We start from the raw sequence: 24,404 nt of genomic DNA on the forward strand, positions 1-24,404 counted from the left end.
TGGTTGAAGCCACTTCTTTTCTTTGACCTGTTTCCTTGTCTATCAAATCAGGCCCCAAGTAGGAATGGTGAATATTTATCTCTCATGTTGGTCCGAGGTATCAAGCGTGGCTGCCTGGAGTGTTGTGTTGAGAAGGATTCTGAGGCCGAATCTGAGAAGAGCAGGAAACAGTGGAAAGATCAATTGGTAGTGACCACCTCTGGTGCTGGAGGAGAAAGGCTATCTCATGTGACATCCTGGAAATATGTGACGTCCTCTCATTTCCAGCTCTCCAATTCTATAGCTCCCGATTCTCAACAGCGAGCACACGCCCCAAGCACCTCTGTCAACAGAGAGATGGGTCTCCTACTATCTGGACGGGGTGTGACGCCGCTCACTGTGGGGCGGGGGCGGACCTCTGATCATTCGTTATTATTTCAGGACTCTCCTCAGAGGCCCCGACCACGGGGGAAGGGCAGGCCCCAGGCATCGAGGAGATGGATGGGGAGCTGACAGTGGCCCCCACACCTGAGCAGCCGGAACGAGGCGTCCACTTCGTCACCACAGCCCCTACCCTGAAGCTTCTCAACCACCACCCACTGCTCGAGGAATTCTTACAAGAAGGGCCAGAGGGCGGTGAGGAGGGGCTGAGGCCAGCACTGCCCTTCCAGCCTGACCCACCTACACCATTCACCCCGAGTCCCCTTCCCCGCCTGGCCAACCAGGACAGCCGCCCCGTCTTCACCAGCCCCACTCCAGCCATGGCTGCAGCGCCCACTCAGCCCCAGTCCAGAGAAAGACCCTGGAGCCTGGAGTCAGAGTCCCCCGTGCTTCGTATCACAACTCCCCTACCTCCCGTGCCCAGCCCAGGCCCCGGGGAAGGGCCCAGTACTACACCCCCTAGCAGAGCATGGACTCCAACCCAAGAGGGTCCTGGAGATATGGGCAGGCCATGGGCTCCAGAGGTCAGGTCCCGGACCATGGGGCTCGGGACGGAGGGAACCATTACGACCTCTACAGCTTCAGGGGACGATGAGGAGACCACCACCACCATCATCACCACCACCATCACCACAGTCCAGCCACCAGGTCAGCTCCTCGCTGGCTTGCAGATCTGGAAATGGGGATGGGGGAACCGCGGGGCCCCTAAAGTCCTCTGTCTCTATCACTGTGCCAGCCTGCCTTGCCCTTTGGCACCAAGGGCCAGCCTGCAGGAGGCAGGTAGATGGGAACCAGATGGCCTGGGTTCAAATCCTGATTGGAAACAACTACAACAGACCCTAGGAATTTTGCTGAACCTCTCTGAGCCTCATCTGTAGAATGGCGATAAGACCTACCTCGTTGAGCCATTGTGAAAACTGAGATAAGATTGCACCTAGTAGGTGCTCAGGAAAAGGTGGTCCCCTTCTTTCAACAGGGAAATAGATGCCCTAAGAGCTGGACTTCACCACACACACACACACACACACACACACACACACACACACACACACACCAGTCAGCCTTAGTTGAACCAACATCACCAGAGCTGGGTTTAGCCTTGTGTTTCCTCCTGCCTCCTAGGCCCTTGTAGCTGGAATTTCTCAGGCCCGGAGGGCTCTCTGGACTCCCCCACAGCCCCCAGCTCACCTACTGATGTCGGCCTGGACTGTTTCTACTACATTTCCGTCTACCCTGGCTATGGTGTAGAAATCAAGGTAAGCAACCTGGTTCCCGCAGGGACAAGCTGGGACAGGTGTGTTACTTTTCCAGAAAGGTGCTGGCTACTGGGAGAGGTGGGGATGTTCAGGGGCATCAGTTGGCCTAGAGCCAGGGCTGGGCCTAAAACTTGGTCAGCTTCTGCCCTATGCACCAGGGAGTGAAGAGCAACTGTTCCCAGGGGCTTGATCAGGAGCTCAGGGGAGCTTGAGGGGGGCTCTACTCTTGGATGGGCAGGGGAGTGGGTGAGTGTCTGAATTTATGTGGTTGGGGAATGAGAATGCAGGGCTTCATGGTTGGGCCTGAAAGAGCCATGGGGCCTCATTGACTGACTTATTCACTCACTCATTCCTTCAGCAAATACTCCCTGGGCAGCTCCTCTGGGCCAGGCCCTGTGCTGGCTCCTGGGGTGCAGAGTTGGGGAAGACAGACATGGTGTACCATCAGAGAGCACCATCCGGTGGGCGAGTCAGACCCACAGCCCCAGCCTCCTGCCCCCTGCCTTCCCAAGCCATCTCATCCCTCCCTTGGGATTAAGACTCTCTCTTAATCCTCAGCCCTGAGCCTGCCCGTCCTCATAGATGTCCCATCGGCTCTTCCACCTCCACGGGCCTCAAAGCCAACTCTTCCCTTATGCTCCCCCAAACCCGCTTGCCACACCGCTCTTGACCTCTGAGTTGGACCCTAACCCTTCAGAAACATGGTGCAGGGCCACCACCGTGCAATGTGGAAGGAGCCTGGAGCTGTGCACAGTGAGGCCAACTCAGCCCTTCTCTCTCCCTCATCCCTGAGTCCCATCAACTCGGGCCTTCGTTCTATCATGACACTCCCCAAAACTCAGATCTGCCTGCTTCTCCCCTCCATCCCACCACCCCAAGGTCCAGCTTCCATCATCTCTCCCCCAGATGATGCAGCGGCTGCCTCACTGGTCACCCCACTCATGCTTGCCCCACTGTCCACCTCCAATGCAGTCACTTTTTTTTATTGTTTTGTTTTGTTTAATTTAAGTAAGTTCTTACACCCAACGTGGGACTTGAACTCATGACCCCAAGATCAAGAGTCACATGTTCTACAGACTGAGCCGGCCAGGTGCTCCTCCACTGCAGTCATTTTTCCCATGTGAAATCGGTCCTCCCTTCCACACCTCTCCGGAGGCCTCTGAACCAAGGCCATTCCCCCGGCCCGTGTCTAGCCACTCCCTCCCTCGTTGTCTACCCCCCCACCTTTGCACTGAGCAGCTTGCAGCTAACTGGATGGGCCGAGCCTGCTTTCCCCACAAGCCCCAATTGTACATGCTGGTCCTTCTGCCCAGAAGAGTCGTCCTACTATCCCTTCCTGGGACTCACCCTTGGGGTCACTTTCTCTGTGACTTCTCTCCTGATGCCCCATCCTAGGAGTCTGTTAATAAGCTGGCCACATCCCCAGCTAGACTGTGAGCTTTTTGAGGGGTACCCTGGAGCACAGGGCCCAGAATGGGGTCTCCGTGGACTGGCTGAATGAATGCACAAATGGATGGAGGAAGGAAGGAACGAGGTGACGGTGGCCTGAGCCTGGGGACAGACTGGAGGTAGAGGCAGGCATTCGGCCTAGCTGAGGGCATCAGGCAGGTGACTGAGAAGCAGAGGGAAGGGGGCAGAGGAGGAGTCCGGGAAACAGGGCAGGGCTGGCTGCTCCCAGCTCTCGGCCTGCTCCCCACCCATCCCAAAGCTCCTGGATCTGGGCCTGGAGCCAACTACACCTGCCCTGGGGATCTCAAAGCCAGGTCTCTGAGCCAGGCCCAGAGGAGGGGGACCCTCTCCCACCACTGGTGGACCCCTCGCCTTCTTTCTGTAGCTGTTTGCTCCTGCCCTGCCAAGGCCTGGGCCCTCGCTCTGGGCTCACAGGGGGTGCAATTAGGAGCAGCCACCCCCCCACCCCCCGAGCCATTAGCACTCAGTGCCGCTTAATTAAGGTAATTAATGTAAAATCATCACCTAATGAGAGGTGGCACCGGCTGTGGCTCACCGGGTGGAAGGCGCCAGCTGCAGGTGTGAGGAAGGTGGAGGGCAGGGGCAGATGCCAGGCTGGGTGCCCTCCTGCGGGCCTGAGCCAGCTGCACCTGCCCCCCAAGCCTACCATTCCCACCGAAGCCCACCGGGCCACGCTGGGCCCAGTCCCGGTACTCTCCACAATGGGACAAGATGCTGGCTCTGCCTGCACCAGCCCTGGCCCTGGCATGAGCCCACCCTGGAGGCCCACCCCCTCCCACCCCATAAGCCCTGTGTCTGTTGTCTGGTGCTGCCACTTTTTTTTTTCATTGGAATGCAAAAGCTGTTACCAGGCAACCCTGAGATGAAGACCTGCCACAGCCCTGATCGCTGTCTGGGAACATGGCAGGCAGATGCTGGCGCCGCCCTCCACTGGCCACCGTGGGCCAGAGTTCTTGGGGGCTCCCGCTGGCCCTGATGGCCTGAATTAGAGTCTGAGGCCATGGCAGGAAGGGCCAGGGGGAAGGGACGGCACCAGCCAGGGCTAAAGCAAGGGTTAAGATTCGTCTCCTTCCGGGGCTGAATCTGCAACCTCTGCTCCTATCTGGGCCTCATGGCCACACCGCACAGGTCCAATTACTGGTACTGCAGACCAATACCCATGGAGAGCTGGGAAGACTGAGGCCAGCAAGGAAAGGGAACTGCCTAAGGTCACTCCGGTAGCCACTAACTAGCGTTTTTTGATGAAGGAATTTGCTCTCCAAATATAAACAGAGCAATTACCACGTGCCAGGCTCTGTGCCGGGGGCGGACAAGTTCCCCGGGGATACGGATGTCCTAAGCCCTGACCAGGGAACGCTCAGCGCCGTTGGGATCGAGTGGGAATGCTGGGATGGGGCGCACTTCCCCAGCCTGGAAGGTCGGAGAAGGCCTTCCAGAGGCCGTGATACGTGCTCCGGGGCCTGACAAAGGAGAGGTCAGCCGACAAGCCCGGACTGGGAAACAGTGGCTCTGGAGGACTGGCCGTTGACGACTCCCAGGGCAGGATGGGACAGATGATTTCTATTGCACAGGAGCGGGAGGTGAGCCTGGGGTCTTCCGGATCACACTCCTGCCAGAGGCTAGGCCTGAATGCAGTGCTCGTCTGCCCGGACAATGGGGGATGGAATGGGTGGTTCTGGGTAGGTGGAAGGGTTGGAATCCAGGCAGGGGGGATGGGGGAAGCCATGGGAGGAGAGGAGCATGTGAAGGACCCGTAGGTCACGTCCCTGACACCATGCTGAGCCCCTGCCATGTGATCACAGTTCTGACTTAAGTCTAGGGCCCCTTTTCATGAGGTTCCAGAACCCCTAACTCCCCACCTCTCTGTTTTGGACTCCAGCCCCTCATAACCTTCTTTATCCCCCACCCCCACCTCCCTTCAGGCCGCCGCAGCAATTTGCGTGCTGAGGCCGAGGGTCTGAGCTGCCCACAGGCAGGAGGCCAGCTCAGGTCCTCTGTAATCAGAGGATGTTTGCCGTTTCAGCCCGGGGCCAGGCGCTGGGCTAGGCTGTCTTGAGAAGTCTAGAGAAGCCCCTTCAGGGTGGGTGGGCACAAGCTCCCTGGCCCATGTGGGTCCCATCCCTTTTCCAGGCAGCTGGTCTCCCCTGAGGGCTCCAGGCCTTTCAAATGGGCCTGGCATGTGCCTCTCATTGCACTTGGCATTCCAACAGCCTTCCACTGCCAGTCTCCATCTTGGCTTGGCTGCTCTCTGTACCATCTGGAGCCTGGGCACAGCTGCCCACAGTCCCAGCCTAGTGCCCCAGGTGGCCCTATTGGAGCACAGCTCTCCCACGCCAGGCCAGCTGCCAGTTTGACAGCCAGAACACCAGGACCAGGCTTGATGGGGCCACCAATAGGGTGGTGGGTCAATGAGGTGAGATTTCTTGGCCACCTCCTCTCTTCCGGCTCCTGGAAGGCTCGTCTAAGAGGGATTACAGAGGCGCACGCAGGTCTGGCCCATTGCATTTAGGCCCCTCTCCCCATCCCTAAAGCAGACTCTGTCCCATAAGGCTTTGTGGACAGACATCAATTCAGACAAGACCACAGAGGCTGTCATGTGGGCCTGCAGTCCCAGCCCTGCCGCTGCAGCCCATCTCTTGGTGACTAGGCAAAGCCACTGGCCTTCTCCAGAACGGTTTCCTTCTCTGTAAGAGGAGATGAACCAGATGAGGCAGAAGGGCCCTCCCAGCCAGTCCTTCCGAGAGTGTCTCCTCTTGTGGGTTCAGGAAGCTCCCTTGTAGGCCAGACTGGGCTGTGGCCCCTCAAGCCCTTGAGCCTGCTCCCTACTTCCTGGCAGCTGTAGAACCTGGCCCAGGGAGAGGGTGGCTCCCAGGGACAGTGCCTCCTAGGCAGAGCCCTGACAGAGCTGAGCCTCAGGGGGTTGACAGCCAGCTATCCCCATGGCAAGAGCATTAGTCTTACCACGGTAGAGCCCAGGCCTCCCCAAGAAAGGGGAAGAGGACTGTTCAGCTGCGCTGAGCCCCTCACAGGTGGGATCTAACTTAATCCTGACAACCCTATCAAGTGGGCACGATGCTCCCACCCCACACACGAAACCGGGGTTCAGAAAGGTCATGTGACTTTCCCCAGGACCTTTCAACTAGTCAGTGATGGAGCTGGAGGTTGATTCCAGGACTCAAGAGCCCCTGTTCTGCCCCTGGCCCAGGAGATTGGCCCAGGTGTGGCGAATCCAAAGAGGGAGTGCATTTGGGGACGGTTGGGGGCTCTAGCCCAACCCCTTTCCTCAGCTCAGTGCTGCCTGCTCCTGTAAGATACCCACCTCGAATTCCCCCAGTCTGGGGCCGGGCCTGGGACGCTATGCACACAGACAAAGCACTAGGCCAGGAATCGGGGGTCCTGGTCCAGAATCCTGGCTTCGCTTTGGATTTACTGTGCGATGCAAAGAGGAACTTTCAACTTCTCTGATTGCAAGTTTCCCTTATCTATAGAGCGGAAGTAAATACACTCTGCTCTGCCTCCCTTATTGAGATTTTGTGCGATCTGAAAGGATAATGGGTGTGAAAGAGCTTTGAAAACCGATAAAGGGTCTCATGGGAAAAGTTGTGATTCTACCGCTGTGGGGAGTGGGGAGCACATGGGGGCAGGGGAGCACGTGGATTTTGTGGCGCATGCGAATGAGGGAGCACATGTGAGGAGGCGCATGTATGTGGGGGAGAACGTGGGAATGAGGGCACACGTGTGCCATGCCGTGTGTTTGAGGGAGCTGCGTGCACACGACCGGGCCCATGTCAGAGTACATGCGTGGGTGCTGGTGCCCAGGAGAGTGTCGGGGCGGGAGCAGGGCCTGAGGCCATCTTCTGGGGGCGGGGCTCACACCCCTGAGTCATCCTTGAGCTCCTGTGTCTGTGTCTGCCTGTGTAGGGTTTTACTCGGGGGCTTGTGGCACCATCCCACCTATGAGTCACACCATTAGGGCATATTCTGAAGACCCAACTGGCAGTTTCAATGAGGACAGACAGGCCAGTCAAGGCTGATCGTCTGGGGGCTGGCAGAGGGCAACCTAAATCCTCCCCGCTCCCATTCGGGAAGGAGTCGGCCCCTTCAAAGTGGTTATATTTCCTTCCTTGAACGGACCTCATGGTCGGCTGGAAGCCAGGCAGTGCTAGACAGCCCAGGGTCCTGGGGGAATTGTCCTCACCTCCCTCTGCTCTATCTTCCCCCTTCCTGCCCCCCAGTTCCCCCCCTTGTCACAGGCTAGGGGTGTGGGAAGGCAGCCCTTGTGAGCAGAGCTGACATTTCAATCTGTCTCCCAAGCTCTTCGGATGCCTGCAAATTGCATCAAGACTTCATCACCCTCCTTGTCCAACACTCAGCCCTGTCTGGCCCCTGTCAGGCCTGGCCCTCAAACAAGTGACAAATTATGTTGCAGCCGCTGCGGCAGGCCTGCAAGTGGGTGCTTGAAACCCAAGGGACCAGAGTCGCACAGACAGCCTCTAGCTGAGAACAGGGTGCCTTCTGGATGTGAGCCCCGGGTGACCCAGGCCCACTCCATCCCATGCTCTCATGGCAGCCCTCGCCACCAGGCTGGGCTGGAAGCCAGGCTAGCTGAAGGGGGCCATACGCCTCAGCTCCCAGTTTTCCCAGCCTTACAGGCTTCTGGAGAGGGTGGAGAGATGGTTGGTGGGAACATAAATCTCAACATCTTGGAAAAAGCCCCGGTCTGACCAAAATGCGCCCCACTGCTAAGCCTGGTGGGCCTGGGCTCTGGGAATAAACGGGTCTGGACATCTAGACGTCTGGATGTCTGTCTGCAGGTGACAGCCGCATGAGGTTGGGAGGGAAGGAGTTGCCTTTGCCTCCAGCAAGGCGAGATTCTGCTACTTAACACCTGGTGACCTTTTGCAAGTTCCTTAGCCTCTCTGAGCCTCTGTTTCCTGGTGGGGGTTTTACCACGCACCTTATAGAAGTGGCAAGGAGGAAATAATGGCTGCAAACAGAACAAGGCTCCCAGCGTTGTCCGTGCTCCCGTGCTCAGTGACTGCTAATTGTTACTGCCTGCCGTCCCTGCTGGTGGCAGAGCAGCAGGGTCACGAGCTGGAAGCTGTAGGTCCGAGGACGTTTATGGCAACTAGGAAAAATGCTAAGTTCGTTTCTGTTTCTCTGCTTTTGCCTCCTTAGTCATTTCCTTGCAGCGATGTCCTCCCTCCCACCTTCTTCTCCCAGTGCAGCCCCCACTGGGGCTCTCTCAGACCCACCTGCTGCTCACTCTCCCTGAGCCTGCAGCCCCTCTGCTCCCCCTCCCCAGGATCCCCGCTGCAGACGTTCGGTGCCTCTTAAGGCAGAATTATATGCTGCCTGGCATCTCTCGATAATTACAGATTCCACGTGTGTGAGTCTTGTTTGCCCAACTCTGGAATCATAGAATCTCCAAGTTTGAAGGGACCTCATCCAGCCTCTGCCTGCAGCAGGAATTCCCTGAGGAATGTCCCCAGCAGATGGCCAGGCAGGCTCCACCCAAATGCGGCCTCTAAGGGAGCTCCTCACGGAGAGCCAACAGTGCTGCCCCAGCAGCCTGCCTTGAGCCTCCTTTTGGCCCCAGAGACCCACTGAGTCTTTTCTCCCAGGCAGAGAAGTCCCCAGGGCACATCTGTTTCCGGCACCCAGAGTCCAAGGGGCCCAGAGCACATCATCTCCTCCAACCTGCCTGGGCTCAACACCCATCCTCTGTGCTCCTCAGCTCGCAGGAAGCTGGTGGCGAAGGGACTTCCGGTGGTCCACACATTCACGCTCTCCACACATCTTTATTGTCACTGGCCAGTGATGAGGCCGTTGCGACCCCAAATGCCACCCTGGGCTTTAATGGAGAAGTAGAGAGAGGACAGGTGGAGAGGGCTTGCCACAAACGAACTGACAGGCCTGGCTTGGGAGGCAGAGGGCCATGGTCCCGAGATCTGAAAGAATGACCAGCTTCCCCAGGAGGGCAGGAGGAGAGGGCTTCACCTGCATAGGCACATGCCCAGCGGAGGTGAGGCGTGGCCTCTGACTGCAGTGTGGGCAAGTGGGGCTGGCTGAGCAGCCCTCAGAGGCCAAGGTGGGCAGGGCCCTGAGGGCCAGAGCAAGGCATTTGGACCAGATAGTGGGGCGTTGTGGGCTCAGTGGAACGCCATCGAAGGATTTCAGTGAGTAAGCACTATGTGCGGATGGTCCGTCACAGGTGGGGGCTATTAACTGGCTGCAGTTCAGAAAGTATGGATGAGGAGGGAGGAGCGGGTGAAGCCTCGCAGGCAGGAAGGCCGGCCAGGAGGGCAGGGGGGATGAAGAGTAGTAAAAAGATCAGAGTCCGATAGATTGGACTGAATGACTGATTGGCCGTAGGGTATAAGGGAGAAGGCAAGACGCCAGTTTTGAACTTGGGCATATCAAGGGAAGCTGCTGGTGGAGTGGGGGGGAAGAGGGTGGCTCAGTATGAGGCAGGCTGGGGGTGGGATACCTGTGAGGCGTCCAATGGGGCATCCAGGGGAAGCTGGGCACATGGGTCTGATGCTTAAAAGACCTCACATGGCTGGCCAGGCCCTTGGACACCATCTAGTTCAACACACCTACTCCATCCCCACCTTACAGATGAGAAAAGTGAGCCCAGAAAAGTGAAGGGACAGGAAGCAGCTGGTGTCCTGGTGTCATTGAAAAGCTTTGGAGACAGAAAGACATGCTTACAAATTCCAGTTCTGCTAATAATCTCTATGTGACCTTGGATATGAACTTCAGTTCCCCTCTCACAGGGTTACTGGGAAGGTGAAATGAGCTCCTCCTGCACTCATGTGCCCAGCTCAGGGCCTGGAGGCTCCAGTGGCCAAGCGGCCCTGAGGATTGGTCATGCCTGGGGCTGGGGCCCCCGGAAGCCTGTGGGCAGCGGGGCTCAGTCAGCAGGAAGAAGCCTGACTGCTCCGCTTTGCACTGTCTATCCCACGGCAGGTCCAGAACATCAGCCTCCGAGAGGGGGAGACGGTGACTGTGGAGGGCCTGGGGGGGCCTGACCCACTGCCCCTGGCCAACCAGTCTTTCTTACTGAGGGGCCAAGTCATCCGTAGCCCCACCCACCAAGCGGCACTGAGGTTCCAGAGCCTCCCACCACCTGCTGGGCCTGGCACCTTCCATTTCCACTACCAAGGTAGGCCTGGGCAGCTGGGGGAAGAACCAGACCAGACTGGGTGCCCTCCTGGGGATCTCTGGTGCCATTATAGGTGGGGGGGGGGCGAGGGAGTCAGTGGGACAGGCACATCTGTACAACTAAAGGTGATTATTACACATTTGACACCTCTAGAACCTTCCTTCCTCCGCCTACTACCCTGTAGAGAACTGGCTGTGAAGGGGGCCTGACACAGAACCAGGTAGCCCCGGGGGTGCCCACTGCCATTTACCCAGTCACTCATTCATTCATTCATTCATTCATTCAGTAAACTCTTCCTAGGTATCCGCTCTTTGCCAGGCTGTGGACAATGACAATATCAAGATATTTGAGGGCCTTGAGGCATTCCTTGACTTCAAGGAATTCAGAGTCTCTGGGGGAAGCAGACACTGAAACAGGCAAGCCCTCTCTCCCAAATGCAAGGGGGTCAGGGTCCAAGGGGCTTGATGGTGACCCTCTGGAGATCCTTAGCAACGAACCTGGCCTTCCTGAACCACCTCACCCACCCTAGACCTGGCTCATGCCCCAGTCAGCTCAGAACACCTCCGGAAATAGGGGAATGGCAGGATATAATGGGAAAATCACAGACTCGGGAGATGGGCAGGTCTGGTCTAAATCTCCTTCCCATTGGCTGTTGACCTTGGACAGGTCATCTGACCTCTCTAACCTCCTTTTCCTCTGCTGCACCACATGACCAATATGCCTACGCCATAAAGTCACGAGGAGGATTAAACAAAAGGGTTCATGTGAAGTGCTCTAGCACTTAGCACATTCCGTGAACTTAGCGTGTTTCATGAAGGAAACGGAAACAAGTATTAAAGAGCTGGCAGAACGGAAAAGGGAGGAAAGGGGGCTTGTCTCTTCTCCTCTTCCATCAGTATCTCTCCTGGCCCCCTTACCCCAGGCGAAGTCTTCTTGATCCCTTGTACTGCTGTGACAGGGTAACCAGTTCAGGCTGGGGAGTGCTAATGGGGAAATAATTGGTGTGAACAATTATGGCATTGCCCTGCATTGTCAGGGACTGCTTCTGCAGCCCTGCAGGGTCCACAGCCCAGACAGGAGGACAACCGCTGGAGATGGGGATGCTTGGAGCCCACCTAAGAAGCACTCGCCCCCGCCCCAGCCTCTTCACCCAAACTGGGAAAGCAGTCTGGCGTGGCAGCAGGGAGCCTGGCGGTGGGCAGGGGCTGGCCAGGGGCTTGGCAGAGGCAGGGGGCCAGCTGAGACAAGGGTGAGCATCTAGGCGGCCCGGCCAGCCTCCCTAATGGCTCATCAATCCTCCCTAGCAGCGGGCATAATTTCATGCCACGGTAACCTTCTCCCTTGCCGCAAACTCCTTTGCACAAAACTCTGGACCTTCTCTCTGTTGGGCCAGGCAAAGGTGGCTGAAAGACAGTGAGCCGGAGGCCCAGCGAGGGGTGCAGACCCCAAGGAGGGGCTGGAAGAGCTGGCCCAGCCCTGCCTTCTGCTCAGCTCCCAGAAGCCCTCCCTCCTCGGCCCAGTTTTTGTCAATGATCAGCTCTTTCCTTAATGAGCGTAATTCCCCTAATTATAGGCTGTAATTAGCCCTGATCCCGGAGATGGGAACAGGAGCATGTGCTCACACGCGTGTCTCCCTGGGCTGGAGAAAGAGGGTGCCAGAAGAGGGGGCGAGGGGACTGGTACCCACATCACTGCCGGAGCTATCCAAGATCATGTCGGAGATCACAAGGATGGGCCCCCACAAGGGCCTCATCTGCAGAACCAGGCTCCAACTCCCCTCCCACAGCCTCAGGCAGGGTGAGGAAGCAGAGGGCCCTGCCAGGCATGCCCCTCCTCCCTCCTGAGCATTCCTGGCACTGGACTTGGCCCCAGAAACAGACGCCGGGGAGAAAATAGCTCAACAGATTGCAGTCATACAGGCTCCCTGGGAACGGTAGTCATGGCAACAGGAGGAAGCTCCTCCTGCAAGTGGCCACCATGGAGTCTGGGGGCTTCCTCATCTGCTCCCAAACTCCTGCTCTCACCTCATCCCAGCCCAGTTTCCTAATCCATCAAATGGGGGACCTCCCTTCCTAGAGTTGTGGTAAGAACCCACAGGAAAGATATGAATACATCTGGCTCATGACCTAGACTTGTCTGGGTGTCACCCCCCATCCCTGCACTCTGGTTGGGGTGCCCCACCCTCTTTTCCCCATCCCGTTCTAGCTGGGGGTCTCTCCCCAGGTCATCGTGAGTGGCCACCCTCACCAACCACCCAGGGCAGCCTTATCTAACACTCATGGGTTCCTCTGACTCCCGAGCCCTGGTTTCTACTTCACCTGGGGAAGCAGGTGGGAGAGGGGCATTGGAAAGCAATGGGCTCTAGAACCAGGAGCCTCAGTGCCCTCTCTGCCACTTACTGTGTGGCTGTGTGATCAGGGCAAGTCCCCCAGTCTCTCTGAACCTCAGTTTTCCTTATCAGAAAATGAGTTAATAACCCATACCTTGCCTTCCTTCCTCCCAAGCATGTTGTAGACCTCTAGTAAGAGTGTGAAGGCATTTTAGAAGCTGGAAGGTGTGAGGTGCTTTTATTATTCTTTTTTTTTTTTTTAAGTAGGCTCCAATGCGGGGCTTGAACTCACAACCCTCACATCAAGACCTGAGCTGAGATCGAGCGCTTAACAAACTGAGCCACCCAGGTGCCCCTGTGAGGTGCTTTTATTAATCGAGATTACGAACAGTAACAGCAGGCTGGGACATTTAGTATTTGTTCTGTGCCAGGAATTACGCATATGTCCTGTCAGTTAACCTCTCATGTAACAACACTGGATGCAGTACTCTATAAATGGGTGGGTAAACAAGGAAATGGAGGCACAGAGAAGTTAAGTAACTTGCCCAAAGTGGCACAGCAAATAGGGGCGCTTGTGTTCTTCAAACCCAGGCAGTCAGACCCCAGAACCCACCCCCTAAGCGCTGCCCTGTCCTGCCTGCCAGTCACAAGTAACCACTCATTGGCCATGAGAGAGGGAAGAGTAAGAATCATCCTCTCCCTTTTCACAAGCCCAGTGACTACAGCCAGGAGGGGGAAAAAATCACGAAACTCATTTCTGGATCCTGTTCTGTCCAGAGGCGGCTCTTTTTTCTGTTCACACAAATCACACAGAGGCTAGCAGAGTTCCTGCCTGGATCTCTCTTCCCATCCACCTATGGCCATCAGTAAGGGTGGGCCCTTCCACCCAAAGATCCTCAGTCTAGACAATCCCCATCCGTCGGACGATCCCCACGGGTTTTCAGATTCTGTAGCCCAAACCTGCACTCGGCCTCTCTCCTTGACCCCTCCAGCCTTCTTTCCCCCCTCTGGGACCCAAGCCTTGACCCCCATTTTTAGCTCTCACCCTGGCTTGGCTCCAGGTTGGGGCTTGCCGTTTTGTTTTGTAGGATTTGCTGCCACCATTCGGTCATACTTGGTATGACAATTCCAAAAGTTAAGCTGCCCAAGGCAACTTGTCCTTCCCCCAACTTCCAAGGAAGGCGTGCCCTGCCTCCCCACCCTCGCCCCATCCTGTTTTTAAAAGAAGTCCACAATCCTTGCCAGTGAATACTGGGAAAGCTTTTACTGTCTGACTTCAGTCGTTCTGGCTGTAATTCATACTTGTCCCCTATAGGAAAAATAGTATCAATACTTTACATCAGGATAGACTTGTCGCTGTTTCAAGTGCTTTCACATTTACAAGTCATTCAATAAACATTTCTTAAAGATGTGCTATCAGCTGGATTTCAGGGATACCAAGCAAAATAAAATAATATCCCCTTTATTCTCTTAATAACCCTGTAGGTAGCCTGGCATTTTGAACCTCATTTAACAAATGGGAAACTGGGACACAGAAAGGCTGAAAAACCTGCCAAAAGCGTCAGAAAGCTTGGACCAGAACCCAAGCAGCCTAACTTCCAGCTCTGCGCTCGCTCCACTCATCAGCCCAGGCTGCTGGAAAGATCTGGCCCCTTCTGGGGAGGGGATCAGTCTTTCCTGGAATTCCTGATGCTTCCTCTGGCCCCGAGTGACACCTCCAGACAGGCTGTGGCAGGCCCCTTTTTCCCTGGCTGTGACTCAGCCCCCAATACACACACACACACACACACACACACACACAATGTCACCCACTTTCTCTCTGCAGCCTACCTCCTGAACTGCCACTTTCCCCAGCGTCCTGCTTATGGAGCTGTGACTGTCACCAGCCTCCACCCAGGAGGCAGTGCCCGCTTCCGCTGTGCCACTGGCTACCAGCTGAAGGGTGCCAGGCTTCTCACCTGCCTCAATGCCACCCAGCCCTTCTGGGATTTCCAGGAGCCTGTCTGCATTGGTAAGTGGCTCCAGGGGACTCAGTCCTAAACAGAGGAGTAAGGGGAGGGCTTATCCCTCTCGATTGCTATCTGGAACCTCCATTTGCTCTCCGTAAGGAAGCCAGAAAATGGTCATATACCTCAGTAGCATTTATCCAACCCCCCGTGTTGAGCACTTCGTATATTGAGGCACCATGGGTATAAAGAGCTGCATTAAACGGGGACTGTGCCCTTAAAGAGCCCACAATCCTGGGAAATGTGTGAAGAAGGAAGCACATGGATCACGAATTTCCAGAGCAGGAAGTAAAAAGCACCAATGAAGAGACACAAAGTGACATGGGCAGGGAGGAAGCAATCGTTCTGAGTTGGGTATTTGGGAGCCTTCCTGGGGGAGCTGACATTGAAGGTTTGGCATTTTAATGGAGGGAAGAGTGCAGGCAGTTAACACAGAGGCAGCCAGGTGAGGCAGTGTTTAGAGACTCAGAAAACAGCCAGGGAGAAGCTCGGAACTATTCCTCAGGAGAGCCAGCCCAGCCAGGTGGTGTCTGGAGGCCAGGAGGCCAGGCAGACAAGAGGGTGTGAACTTAGTGACTTTGGGAATAGAGAGGAGGGAAGAGGTCCCAGAGACACTGACGAGCGAAGGGGGTCAAGTGGAAGGAGACTTCCTTCCAGGCTCTGGGCCTGGACGATCAGGAAGTCTGAAGTTGCTGCCAGTGGAGAGGGGCTTCTTGGCAGAAGGAAGATGGAGTGTTTAATCTGCAGTGTGAAAGGCAGCTTGAACATCTTTTCTCTTCTTCTTCTTTTTTTTTATTTTTAATAACTTGGGCTCTTGAACCTTATGTCATTTTATAAACTCTTCCTGGGTGCTAGACACAAGCAGAGGTGAATAAGCCAGATGTGGTCTCTGCCCTCCAGGAGCTCTCTGGCAAGTGGGGACACCAGCATCAGCAAGTTCTGTGCAGACTGTGCTGTGATGGGGTGAATTCAGGGCATGGTCAGGATCCAAGGGAGAGAGAGCTGCTCCAAAATGAAGAAGAAGGCAAAGAAAGCTTCCCAGGGAGAGAGCATGGAAGGACGACAAGAATGTTAGCCCAGGGAAGTGGAGTGGATTCTTGGGACAGCATATGCAAAAGTGTGGAAAACACAAAGCCTGCTAGAGTGAGGACATGACAAGGTGTGCCTGAAGAGCACATGCGGGATGGAGCTGAAGCCGAGTCAGGAGACAGCCAGCTTCATAAAGGGCTTGAAGGCCATCTTGAGCTTGGATGACCTGGGGGTAACAAGGAACCACAGACAAATTTAAGTGAAGGGTGGGCATAACACACTCGCGGGGCAGTTCTGTTCCGACCAAGCAGAAAGGTGGGTCTTGCCCTCTCTGCAGAGAAGCGAAGAAGAAACACCACGAGCCCCTCCCCAGGAGCTTTATTAAGTTAAAATATTCTGCCATCTTGAACATCTGGAGACAAGGGTGCTGTGTCTTGGCCAGGACAGCCCGGTCTCTGAGAGCAGAGAGGGTCCAGAGCTGTGTGTTCCCGAAAGGAAAGTGCTGCCTGGAGCCAGCCATATACTCCTCTTGCCTTTGAAACCCCTTCTCTGGCCCCATTCAACTGCCAGGAGTTTATGGCCAAGTAACCCAGAAGTCTTCAGTGATGGGGCTGGGTGAGCTGCTCAGCCTCCCCTTGGAAAGAGGACAGTCCCAGGCCAGAGGGGTCAGCCCAGGAAAGATGGTGGTAATGAGGCTACTTCAGAAAGTAGGCGAGGCCAGGTCCTGGCTAGTAATGTCTGCTGAGGTCATAAGATTTGGAGGTGGGTGGCAGGTAGACCAGATGTTTGCTGGACCAGATCTAGTCCTGCCCTCTTTTTTTCATCCATTCACTCATTCAACAAACGTTGAATACCAACTCTGTGTGTGGCCTGAAAAGACCTGGCTCCTGCCCCAGGGGGTCCTAATGAAGGGACCTAGCCAAACAATAACTAGTTTTAGGACAGTGGCACAAGGTAGAAGCAGCAGATAGACCCCAAGAAGGTTGGAGCCCCTGGGTAAGGGGCTTTAAGGGGCTGCTTGGAGGGAGTCGGGGAAGGCGTCCCAGAGGAGTCAGCAGAGAGGGAAAGTGACTTACCCAGGGCTACTTGGCTAGGCCTTGGTAGATCTACCACAGTCAAGGGAGTTGCTCCTGAATAATCCCAGAGGTGTAAAAGGTTAGGATTCTGGAGTCCAGGCTGTCCGTCAGCCTCCTTGGGCCAAGGATTGACCTCCGGGATCATGAAGGCACAGAGGGCACAAGAGGTGGGGAGAGGCAGGCAGGCTTGGTAGGCCATCCAGAATCCAGGAGATCTAGGGTCCAGAATCCAGCCCACCGTCCTGGCCCTGTCTCACAGCTGCCTGCGGTGGGGTGACCCGCAATGCCACCACTGGCCGCATTGTCTCCCCGGGCTTCCCTGGCAACTACAGCAGCAATCTCACCTGCCACTGGCTGCTCGAGGCCCCGGAAGGCCAGCGGCTGCACCTACACTTTGAGAAGGTTTCCCTGGCGGAGGATGACGACAGGTGAGGGGAGCCCTAGTGGGATGGGAGTGCCCGGCCGGCTAGTGCCCTGCTGCAGGGCTGGAACCCGAGCCCGGGGCCACACCCCAGCCAGGGCAGTGAGACCAGCTGTGCCTCTGCTACTCTCCTGGCCCAGGCTCATCATCCGTAATGGAGACAACGTGGAGGCCCCTCCAGTGTATGATTCCTACGAGGTGGAGTACCTGCCCATTGAGGGACTGCTCAGCTCCGGCCGACACTTCTTCGTGGAGCTCAGTACTGACAGCAGCGGGGCGGCGGCTGGCATGGCCCTGCGCTATGAAGGTGAGCCGGCTGGGGCCTCACAGGAGTGGAGGGCTCAAGCCTAGGGCCTCTCCCCTCACACCCTCCCCCCACCTCCATTCCATCATCATTCCTTCCAACTTAGCCCTTGCTCACCTAGCACTTAGGCTCCCCTGCCTACCCCTTCCCTCCGGCTCTGGGGGATTGCTACCCCGTCCTTGCAGGAGACCCTTGCCTGGACCCAGGTCCTCTCGTCCAAGAGAATGAATCTCTTGGTTTGAAGAGTTTGGTTCTCTTTGGTTTGAAGAGCAAAAAGGGCCCCAATCCTAACAGAAGGAAAATTGCTGCAAGAGACATTCTAGAACTACTCCTGAGTGCATGCATTAATTAATTAATAAAAAACATTTATTGAGTGCCCTGTATGTATGAAGCACAAAACCAGGTGCTGGGAATACAACGGTGATCAAGCCTGCCTCCCAAGCACGATAGGGTATGGTGCTCTGGGCATCCTGCTGCAGGCCTAGGACATGCATTTGTGTTCAGGATGATAAAGGCCTTGGGGCGGGAGGCAGAAGGACATCTGCTCCCCCGTTTGGCCCAGCTGAAGCTGAGCTGGGCTGGGCCCCATGGTTTGCAGCCTTCCAGCAGGGCCACTGCTATGAGCCCTTTGTCAAATACGGCAACTTCAGCAGCAGCGCCCCCTCCTACCCTGTGGGCACCACCGTGGAGTTCAGCTGCGACCCTGGCTACACACTGGAGCAGGGCTCCATCATCATTGAGTGCATTGACCCCCACGACCCCCAGTGGAACGAGACAGAGCCAGCCTGCCGAGGTCAGTAGGTACCTATGGATGGGCCTGGCGGGGGCAGGGAGCAGGGTGGGGGACCAGAGCCAGCCACAGAGCCTAGGGCCACAGGGGCCCTGTGATGTGTGAGATTCAAGCTTCCCCCCTCCCCAGGGAGGAGGTGGGGGCTCCCGGCCATGGGTCGGCATACCTGTGGGCAGGTGGCAGCCCCAGGACATAGCACTGGGGGGGGGACGCGGAGGGGACGCACCTCCCGGGCCTCCCCTGCCTTCCAGCTGTGTGCAGCGGGGAGATCACAGACTCAGCTGGTGTGGTGCTCTCCCCCAACTGGCCGGAGCCTTACAGCCGTGGGCAGGACTGCATCTGGGGTGTGCATGTGGAAGAGGACAAGCGCATCCTGCTGGACATCCGAGTGTGAGTGCCCGCTGGGCGAGGCCAACCCAGCTCCTGAGCTCTGGGGCCATCTGTGGCCCAGCCCCCCTGGAGTCCCCAGGCCCACCCTCCCTGACGGTCCTCCTCCACAGGCTGCGCATAGGCCCTGGTGACGTGCTTACCTTCTATGATGGGGACGACCTGACGGCCCGGGTACTAGGCCAGTACTCAGGGCCGCGTGGCCACTTCAAGCTCTTTACCTCCATGGCCGACGTCACCATACAGTTCCAGTCAGACCCCGGGGCCTCGGTGCTGGGCTACCAGCAGGGCTTTGTCATCCACTTCTTTGGTGAGCTTGTTGCCCCTACCCTGCCCTGCTGCCTGGGGGACGTGATGCCTGAATACAGATCCGAAACCATGGCGAGTCAGAGAAACTGGGCAATGAGCCCAAGTGCTCTTATCCAACAAGGGAAAGCTGGGAAAACTCCAGGTATCCTCTCCCTTGAAGGAAGCTAGTCTAATTCCCCATCTTCCCTGAGGGCCCAGTGAAAGGGAGCCTTCCGCTGGAGCAAGAGAGATTTGGGTAGGTAGCAGGAAGACCTTTTTCACAAAAATAGGAAACTAAGGGAAGGGGCCTGTTTCTACCTTCTGACCATCTTAAATAGAAGTGACAATTTCCCCCAGCCTACCCGGCCCCCTCTCTCAGGACCGGGGAACCGGCCAACGTGTTTTTGAAAGTAAAGCCAAAGCCTAAGTGATAACCCAGGAATCTCAGAGACAGGATGATGTCAGGGACAGGCAAAGAGGGGCCCTTGAGCAGGAAGGAATGCATTGCTGGGCCTGTCCAGGCCAGGCGAGGCCCAGGCCAAACCAGCAGGAGCTGGGGTGCCCTCGCAGTGAGGAAGGCTAGCACAGTCACATCAGTGCTGGCTGAGGGCCTGCATCTTGCTGCCCTTGTGCCCCCCAGAGGTGCCCCGCAATGACACATGTCCGGAGCTGCCTGAGATCCCCAATGGCTGGAAGAGCCCATCTCAGCCTGAGCTGGTACATGGCACTGTTGTCACTTACCAGTGCTACCCCGGCTACCAGGTGGTAGGATCCAGTGTCCTCATGTGCCAGTGGGACCTAACCTGGAGTGAGGACCTGCCCTCCTGCCAGAGAGGTGAGTGCACCTGTTCCCCATGTTCCCTTCCTCGTGCAAGATACGAGCCTCTCTCCTCGATTCTGAATCAGACTTCAACTGTTGCCAGCTAGTGCCCTTGAACTTCCTCCACCTCTTGTAGCCTCAGTTTCCTCAGCTGTGAAATGGGATGATACCTTTTCAAAGTGTTATCCACCCAGCACTTCAGATATTTCCTTCCTGGCCAGTGTTTGTTGTTTCACATGGATAAGAAGGGGACAAGTGAGGGACGCACCGGCCAAATGGCAGGGACAGATAAAGAGGCAGCAGAGCCATGTGACATAAAGATATTAGCTGGCCCGGAACAAAGCCTGGGTGGACTGGCTTTTGTTGAGTGCAACCTGGGCTACTTTCACCCGTTACCCTCTACCCCTAGTGACTTCCTGCCATGACCCTGGGGACGTGGAGCACAGCCGACGCCTCATATCTAACCCCAAATTTCCTGTGAGGGCCACCGTGCAGTATATCTGCGACCAGGGTTTTGTACTGACTGGTAGTGCCATCCTCACCTGCCATGACCGTCAAGCCAGCAGCCCCAAGTGGAGCGACCGGACCCCCAAGTGTCTCCGTAAGTGTCGAATGGGTAGGAGGGGAAGCCGCTGGTAGGAGACAAAAGATGCCACCTCTGGAGGCTAGGGACCGGGCACCCTCACTGGGCTCTGCCTGCTTTGCAGTTGAACAGCTCAAGCCATGCCACGGCCTCAGCGCCCCCGAGAACGGTGCCCACAGTCCTGAGAAACGGCTTCACCCAGCAGGGGCTACTGTCCACTTCTCATGTGCCCCTGGCTACGTGCTGAAGGGCCAGGCCAGCATCAAGTGTGTGCCCGGGCACCCTTCACATTGGAGTGACCCCCCACCCATCTGTAGGGCTGGTGAGTGTTCTGCCACCCTCAGAACTCCTGTCTGTCCTGGGGCGCCTGGGTGGCACAGTCGGTTGAATGTCTGACTCTTCATTTTGGCTCAGGTTGTGATCTTAGTGTTGTGGGATCAGGCCCTGTGTCGGGCTCTGAGCTCAGCATGAAGTCTGCTTATCATTCTCTCTCCCTCTCCCTCTGCCCCTCCCACTTATGCGCGCGCTCTCTCGCGCTCTCTCTCAAATAAATAAATCTTTAAAAAAAAAAAAAAAAGAAAAGAAAAAGAAATTCTGCCTGTCCCACAGGGCTGCTGTAGCAAATATGCCAAGTGTTGAGAACCAGAACCCACTGCCCATGCCCCCTTCATGTCACCCTTATTCTCTCCAGTTTCTGCCAGATCCTTCTGACCTGGTGACACCAAGACAAATGCCGGGGTGGGCTCTCCTTGGATAAATCCTTCCCATGATCAGTCTACTCCCTGCCTTAGTGGTTTGGCCCATTGGTCTCACCTCTGCCCTTGGCCCTCCCCTCTTGTTCCAGCCTCTCTGGATGGGTTCTACAGCGGCCGCAGCCTGGATGGTGAGCCCCCCCTTGAGGGCCAGGGAAATAGTCTCCCTGCCCCTGGCTCTCACAGCTCCCAGGCCATGGGTTCCCCAAGAAGGGAGGGCAGAGAAAGAGAGAGGTCTGGGACCAGCAGAGCAAAAGTTCCTTTCCCTACCCCCAGCTAGCTAGAGGGAGCTGGTACCTGGATTCTCCTGGGCAGAGGTGAGGACAGATATGGGCTCTGGGTCACAGGGACTTCTGTCCCAATCCCACCCACTGTGTTTTCAGTTGCCAAGGCACCTGCTGCCTCCAGCACCCTGGATGCTGCCCACATTGCAGCCGCCATTTTCTTGCCACTGGTGGTGATGGCGCTCTTGGTGGGAGGTGTGTGCCTCTACTTCTCTAGGTGAGTCCAGTTCCCTTCCTGCCCTACATACCTGACTCACTCCTGCCCAGCACTTTTAACTTACAGGCTTCTCCATCCCACAGGCTCCAGGGGAAAAGCCCCCCCCTGCGGCTGCCCCGGACACGACCCCGCCCCTATGACCGCATTACTGTGGAGTCAGCATTTGACAATCCAACTTATGAGATTGGAGTAAGTACCCATCCCATTCTTCGCACCCTATCCAGGACGTAATTCTATGCTCCCTTGGGCGGGTACCCCTGAGGGTCCCTCCAAGCCCTCTAATTCTTTCCCTTTTTCCTGGGAAGGTGGATTATGGGCTGGCAAACCTTATACAAGTTTCCAACTCCCAGCAGTCTCTTTACTTTGCAGGAGACGAAAGAATATGAAGTCTCCATCTAGGTGGGGGCAGCTTGGAAAAGCCAGCTCAGCCCAGCATCACAGCCCAGCAGCAGAGTTTGCAGCTTCCTTCTGCCCCTACACCTCCTGTACATACCATCTGGGAAGAGACGCCACCAATCCCTCAAGAAGTTGTGCCCTCTCCCACCTGCAATGCCCACCAGGGCCTATTTTCTTGGTACCACTGCCCACATAGGGCCCTTCCTTGGGTTCAAGTCAGGGGGCATTTGCCTCTGGGCAGAGCACAGCTGGAGCACGTGCATTAAGAACCAGCATTCTCCTGACCCCTCTTCATCCCCTGGACCTCTAGCCTGGAATTCACAAGCAGAGGAAGAGCACCTTTCTCCAGGTTGACCACCATCCAGCCTGGCATGTGGCACCCTGCAGCCGGGTGAACTTGATGGTGGTGGAAACGGCACCAGGGTGCTCCTCACGGGGCCATCACCAGTGGCCAAAGCTGCTGTCAACAGTGACCTCAGAGTACTCCTGGCCCACTGACATCAGCCCCTTGGGGAGGTCTCTAGTCCTTCTCTAAGGCCCCAGGAATGGACAGTTCTGCTTCCTGGAGGCAATAATTCTAAGGAACCCTAAGGGGTTTAGGGACCCTACCCCAAGCTCAGGTTGGGTTTCCCTAGGCACTCATGCTCCACACCAAAGCAGGACACCCCGTTGCTGCCCTGGCAGCCCGACATGCCAGGGAGAGGGAGACCTTCCCCTGATGTTGATCTGGCTTTACAAACATCTTCGTTCCCACTAGTCCCTCCCCCAACCCCAGGCACTCACCAGTCACCCCTCCTGGTCACTGGGTTTTGGGATAAGGGGAGTGGGCAGGCATATTCTGGAGAGGAGCAGAGGTCCACGGGCCCAGGAATTTGGCATGGAACAGGGGGTTAGAGACCCAGAGAGAGACCCAGGAGTTGGCTACAGGCCATTTTGTACATGTAATGTATTATATGGGGTCTGGGCTCCATCCAGAGAACAATCTTCTATTTCTGTTGTTTCCTTATTAAAACGGTGTTTTTGGAGAAAAAAAAAAAAACAAGCCATGACCAGGTAGATGGTGCTTTCTTGGAGGGAAGGGAGGTGGGAAATAAATGGGACGTGGATTTCAAGACCAGAAGGCATGCTGGATCCACCAAATGATTACTCCCACATTTCATCCAAAACAAGTTACAGGCAGGCGCTTCAGGGACTACTGACCCAACAAGCTCAGTGCAACAGACGGCAGGTGAAGTAAGAGGCCCCAGTGGCTGGCCCACAGGGGTGTGGAAGCCCAGGAACCCAACTGCTCATCTACCCCAATGCTTCCTTTCTTTCTTTTTGCTAGGTCCAGTACTACAGGCTGGCACACTCCCAAGCCCCTCTTCAATGCCACTGTATTGTTGACAAGGCCCAGGAAGCCTGATGCCTCACTCCTTCCCTTTCTTTGCCAGCTAGCAAGGTTTAGGAAACTGGAATAAGAATCAGAGACTGAACCCAGATCCAGACTATCAGGAGGAGGGGCAATGCAGCTTAGGGTAGGGACCTGGCTCATATTTTAGCAAAAGCCCTATCCCTGGGCTCCAGAAAGAAGTTGGCTGGAGAGGATCTGCTTAAGCTTGCCGTGTTTGGTCTCTTGCAGCCCCAATGCCCCTTCCCTATAGCTCCCAGACACCTCCTGAGATGAAAGTCTTAGCTCAGCTTTGGCCCCCAGCATGCACATCCAAGCTTAGAGGTGCACTCTTCGTGGCAGCTCTCCAGAGTAAGAGCAAGAGACAGGCGATGGAGTTATGGACACTCAAAAGCCAGAAGACAAAATCCCTGAAAGAAATAATGGCAGCCTCCAGCACGTTCTACTTCCACAGTCTTCCAAAAGAGAGGTCCTGATCATTCATGGCTGCCCACCTCCTGGCTCTACCACAGGCCACCTTGAAGGCTGGAGAAGCTCCCGTCCATGTAGAGTGCAGTGCCTATATTAGCCACAAGAGGTCACTTCAGAAGACATCTGTATCCCACCTGCTAGCTCTCCTCAATCCCCTTGAACAACCAGGACTGGAGCTCTCCAAGGTGGCACCAACTTCCGACTGCTGGGCTGACCTCCCCCTCCAAGTTCTAAAAGGAAGGTGTGTAGAGTGATTAGTTCCCCTGGCACTTGTCAACAGAGCCAAGTATTATTTCTCTCATTAGCCCACCACCTGTTCCTGTTCTCCACTGAAAATTATGATGTTGATCAAAGCAAAGCGTTACTCATTGGGCATAGGCCAATGAACTACTTATCTGCCCCATAATGCTTTCAGGTCGACACAGCAGCGCAGCTGGATCCTGAGCAGTAAGAAGCCAGTGAGAGACAGTACATGTGCTTCCAACTTCTGAGGGCCTGTGGCATGAAACAAAACCTCAGAGGAGATGACGTCTGGCCACTTTCATAC

General features: G+C 56.0%; 1 protein-coding gene across 4 annotated transcripts; it reads left to right on the forward strand.

Moving 5' to 3' along the window:
- The first annotated feature begins 725 nt into the window (after positions 1-725).
- Positions 726-22,111, forward strand: SEZ6 (seizure related 6 homolog). 4 transcript variants are annotated; one of them, XM_011226856.3, is made up of 16 exons: positions 726-1,068; positions 1,543-1,676; positions 10,119-10,314; positions 14,469-14,654; positions 17,014-17,182; positions 17,316-17,482; positions 18,078-18,272; positions 18,521-18,659; positions 18,770-18,966; positions 19,585-19,779; positions 20,174-20,365; positions 20,472-20,669; positions 21,192-21,230; positions 21,483-21,600; positions 21,684-21,789; positions 21,970-22,111. In XM_011226856.3, the coding sequence occupies exons 1-16, from the start codon at positions 741-743 to the stop codon at positions 21,997-21,999; spliced, it is 2,589 nt and encodes an 862-aa protein (XP_011225158.3). In that variant the 5' UTR covers positions 726-740; the 3' UTR covers positions 22,000-22,111. The 4 variants fall into 4 exon arrangements, with proteins under 4 accessions (XP_011225158.3, XP_011225118.3, XP_034497718.1 ...); XM_011226816.3 differs by having other exon boundaries at positions 21,954-22,094; XM_034641827.1 differs by lacking the exon at positions 21,192-21,230.
- Positions 22,112-24,404: the final 2,293 nt, after the last annotated feature.

This window comes from Ailuropoda melanoleuca, chromosome 13 (assembly GCF_002007445.2).
Source record: "Ailuropoda melanoleuca isolate Jingjing chromosome 13, ASM200744v2, whole genome shotgun sequence".
Lineage (NCBI taxonomy): Eukaryota > Metazoa > Chordata > Mammalia > Carnivora > Ursidae > Ailuropoda > Ailuropoda melanoleuca.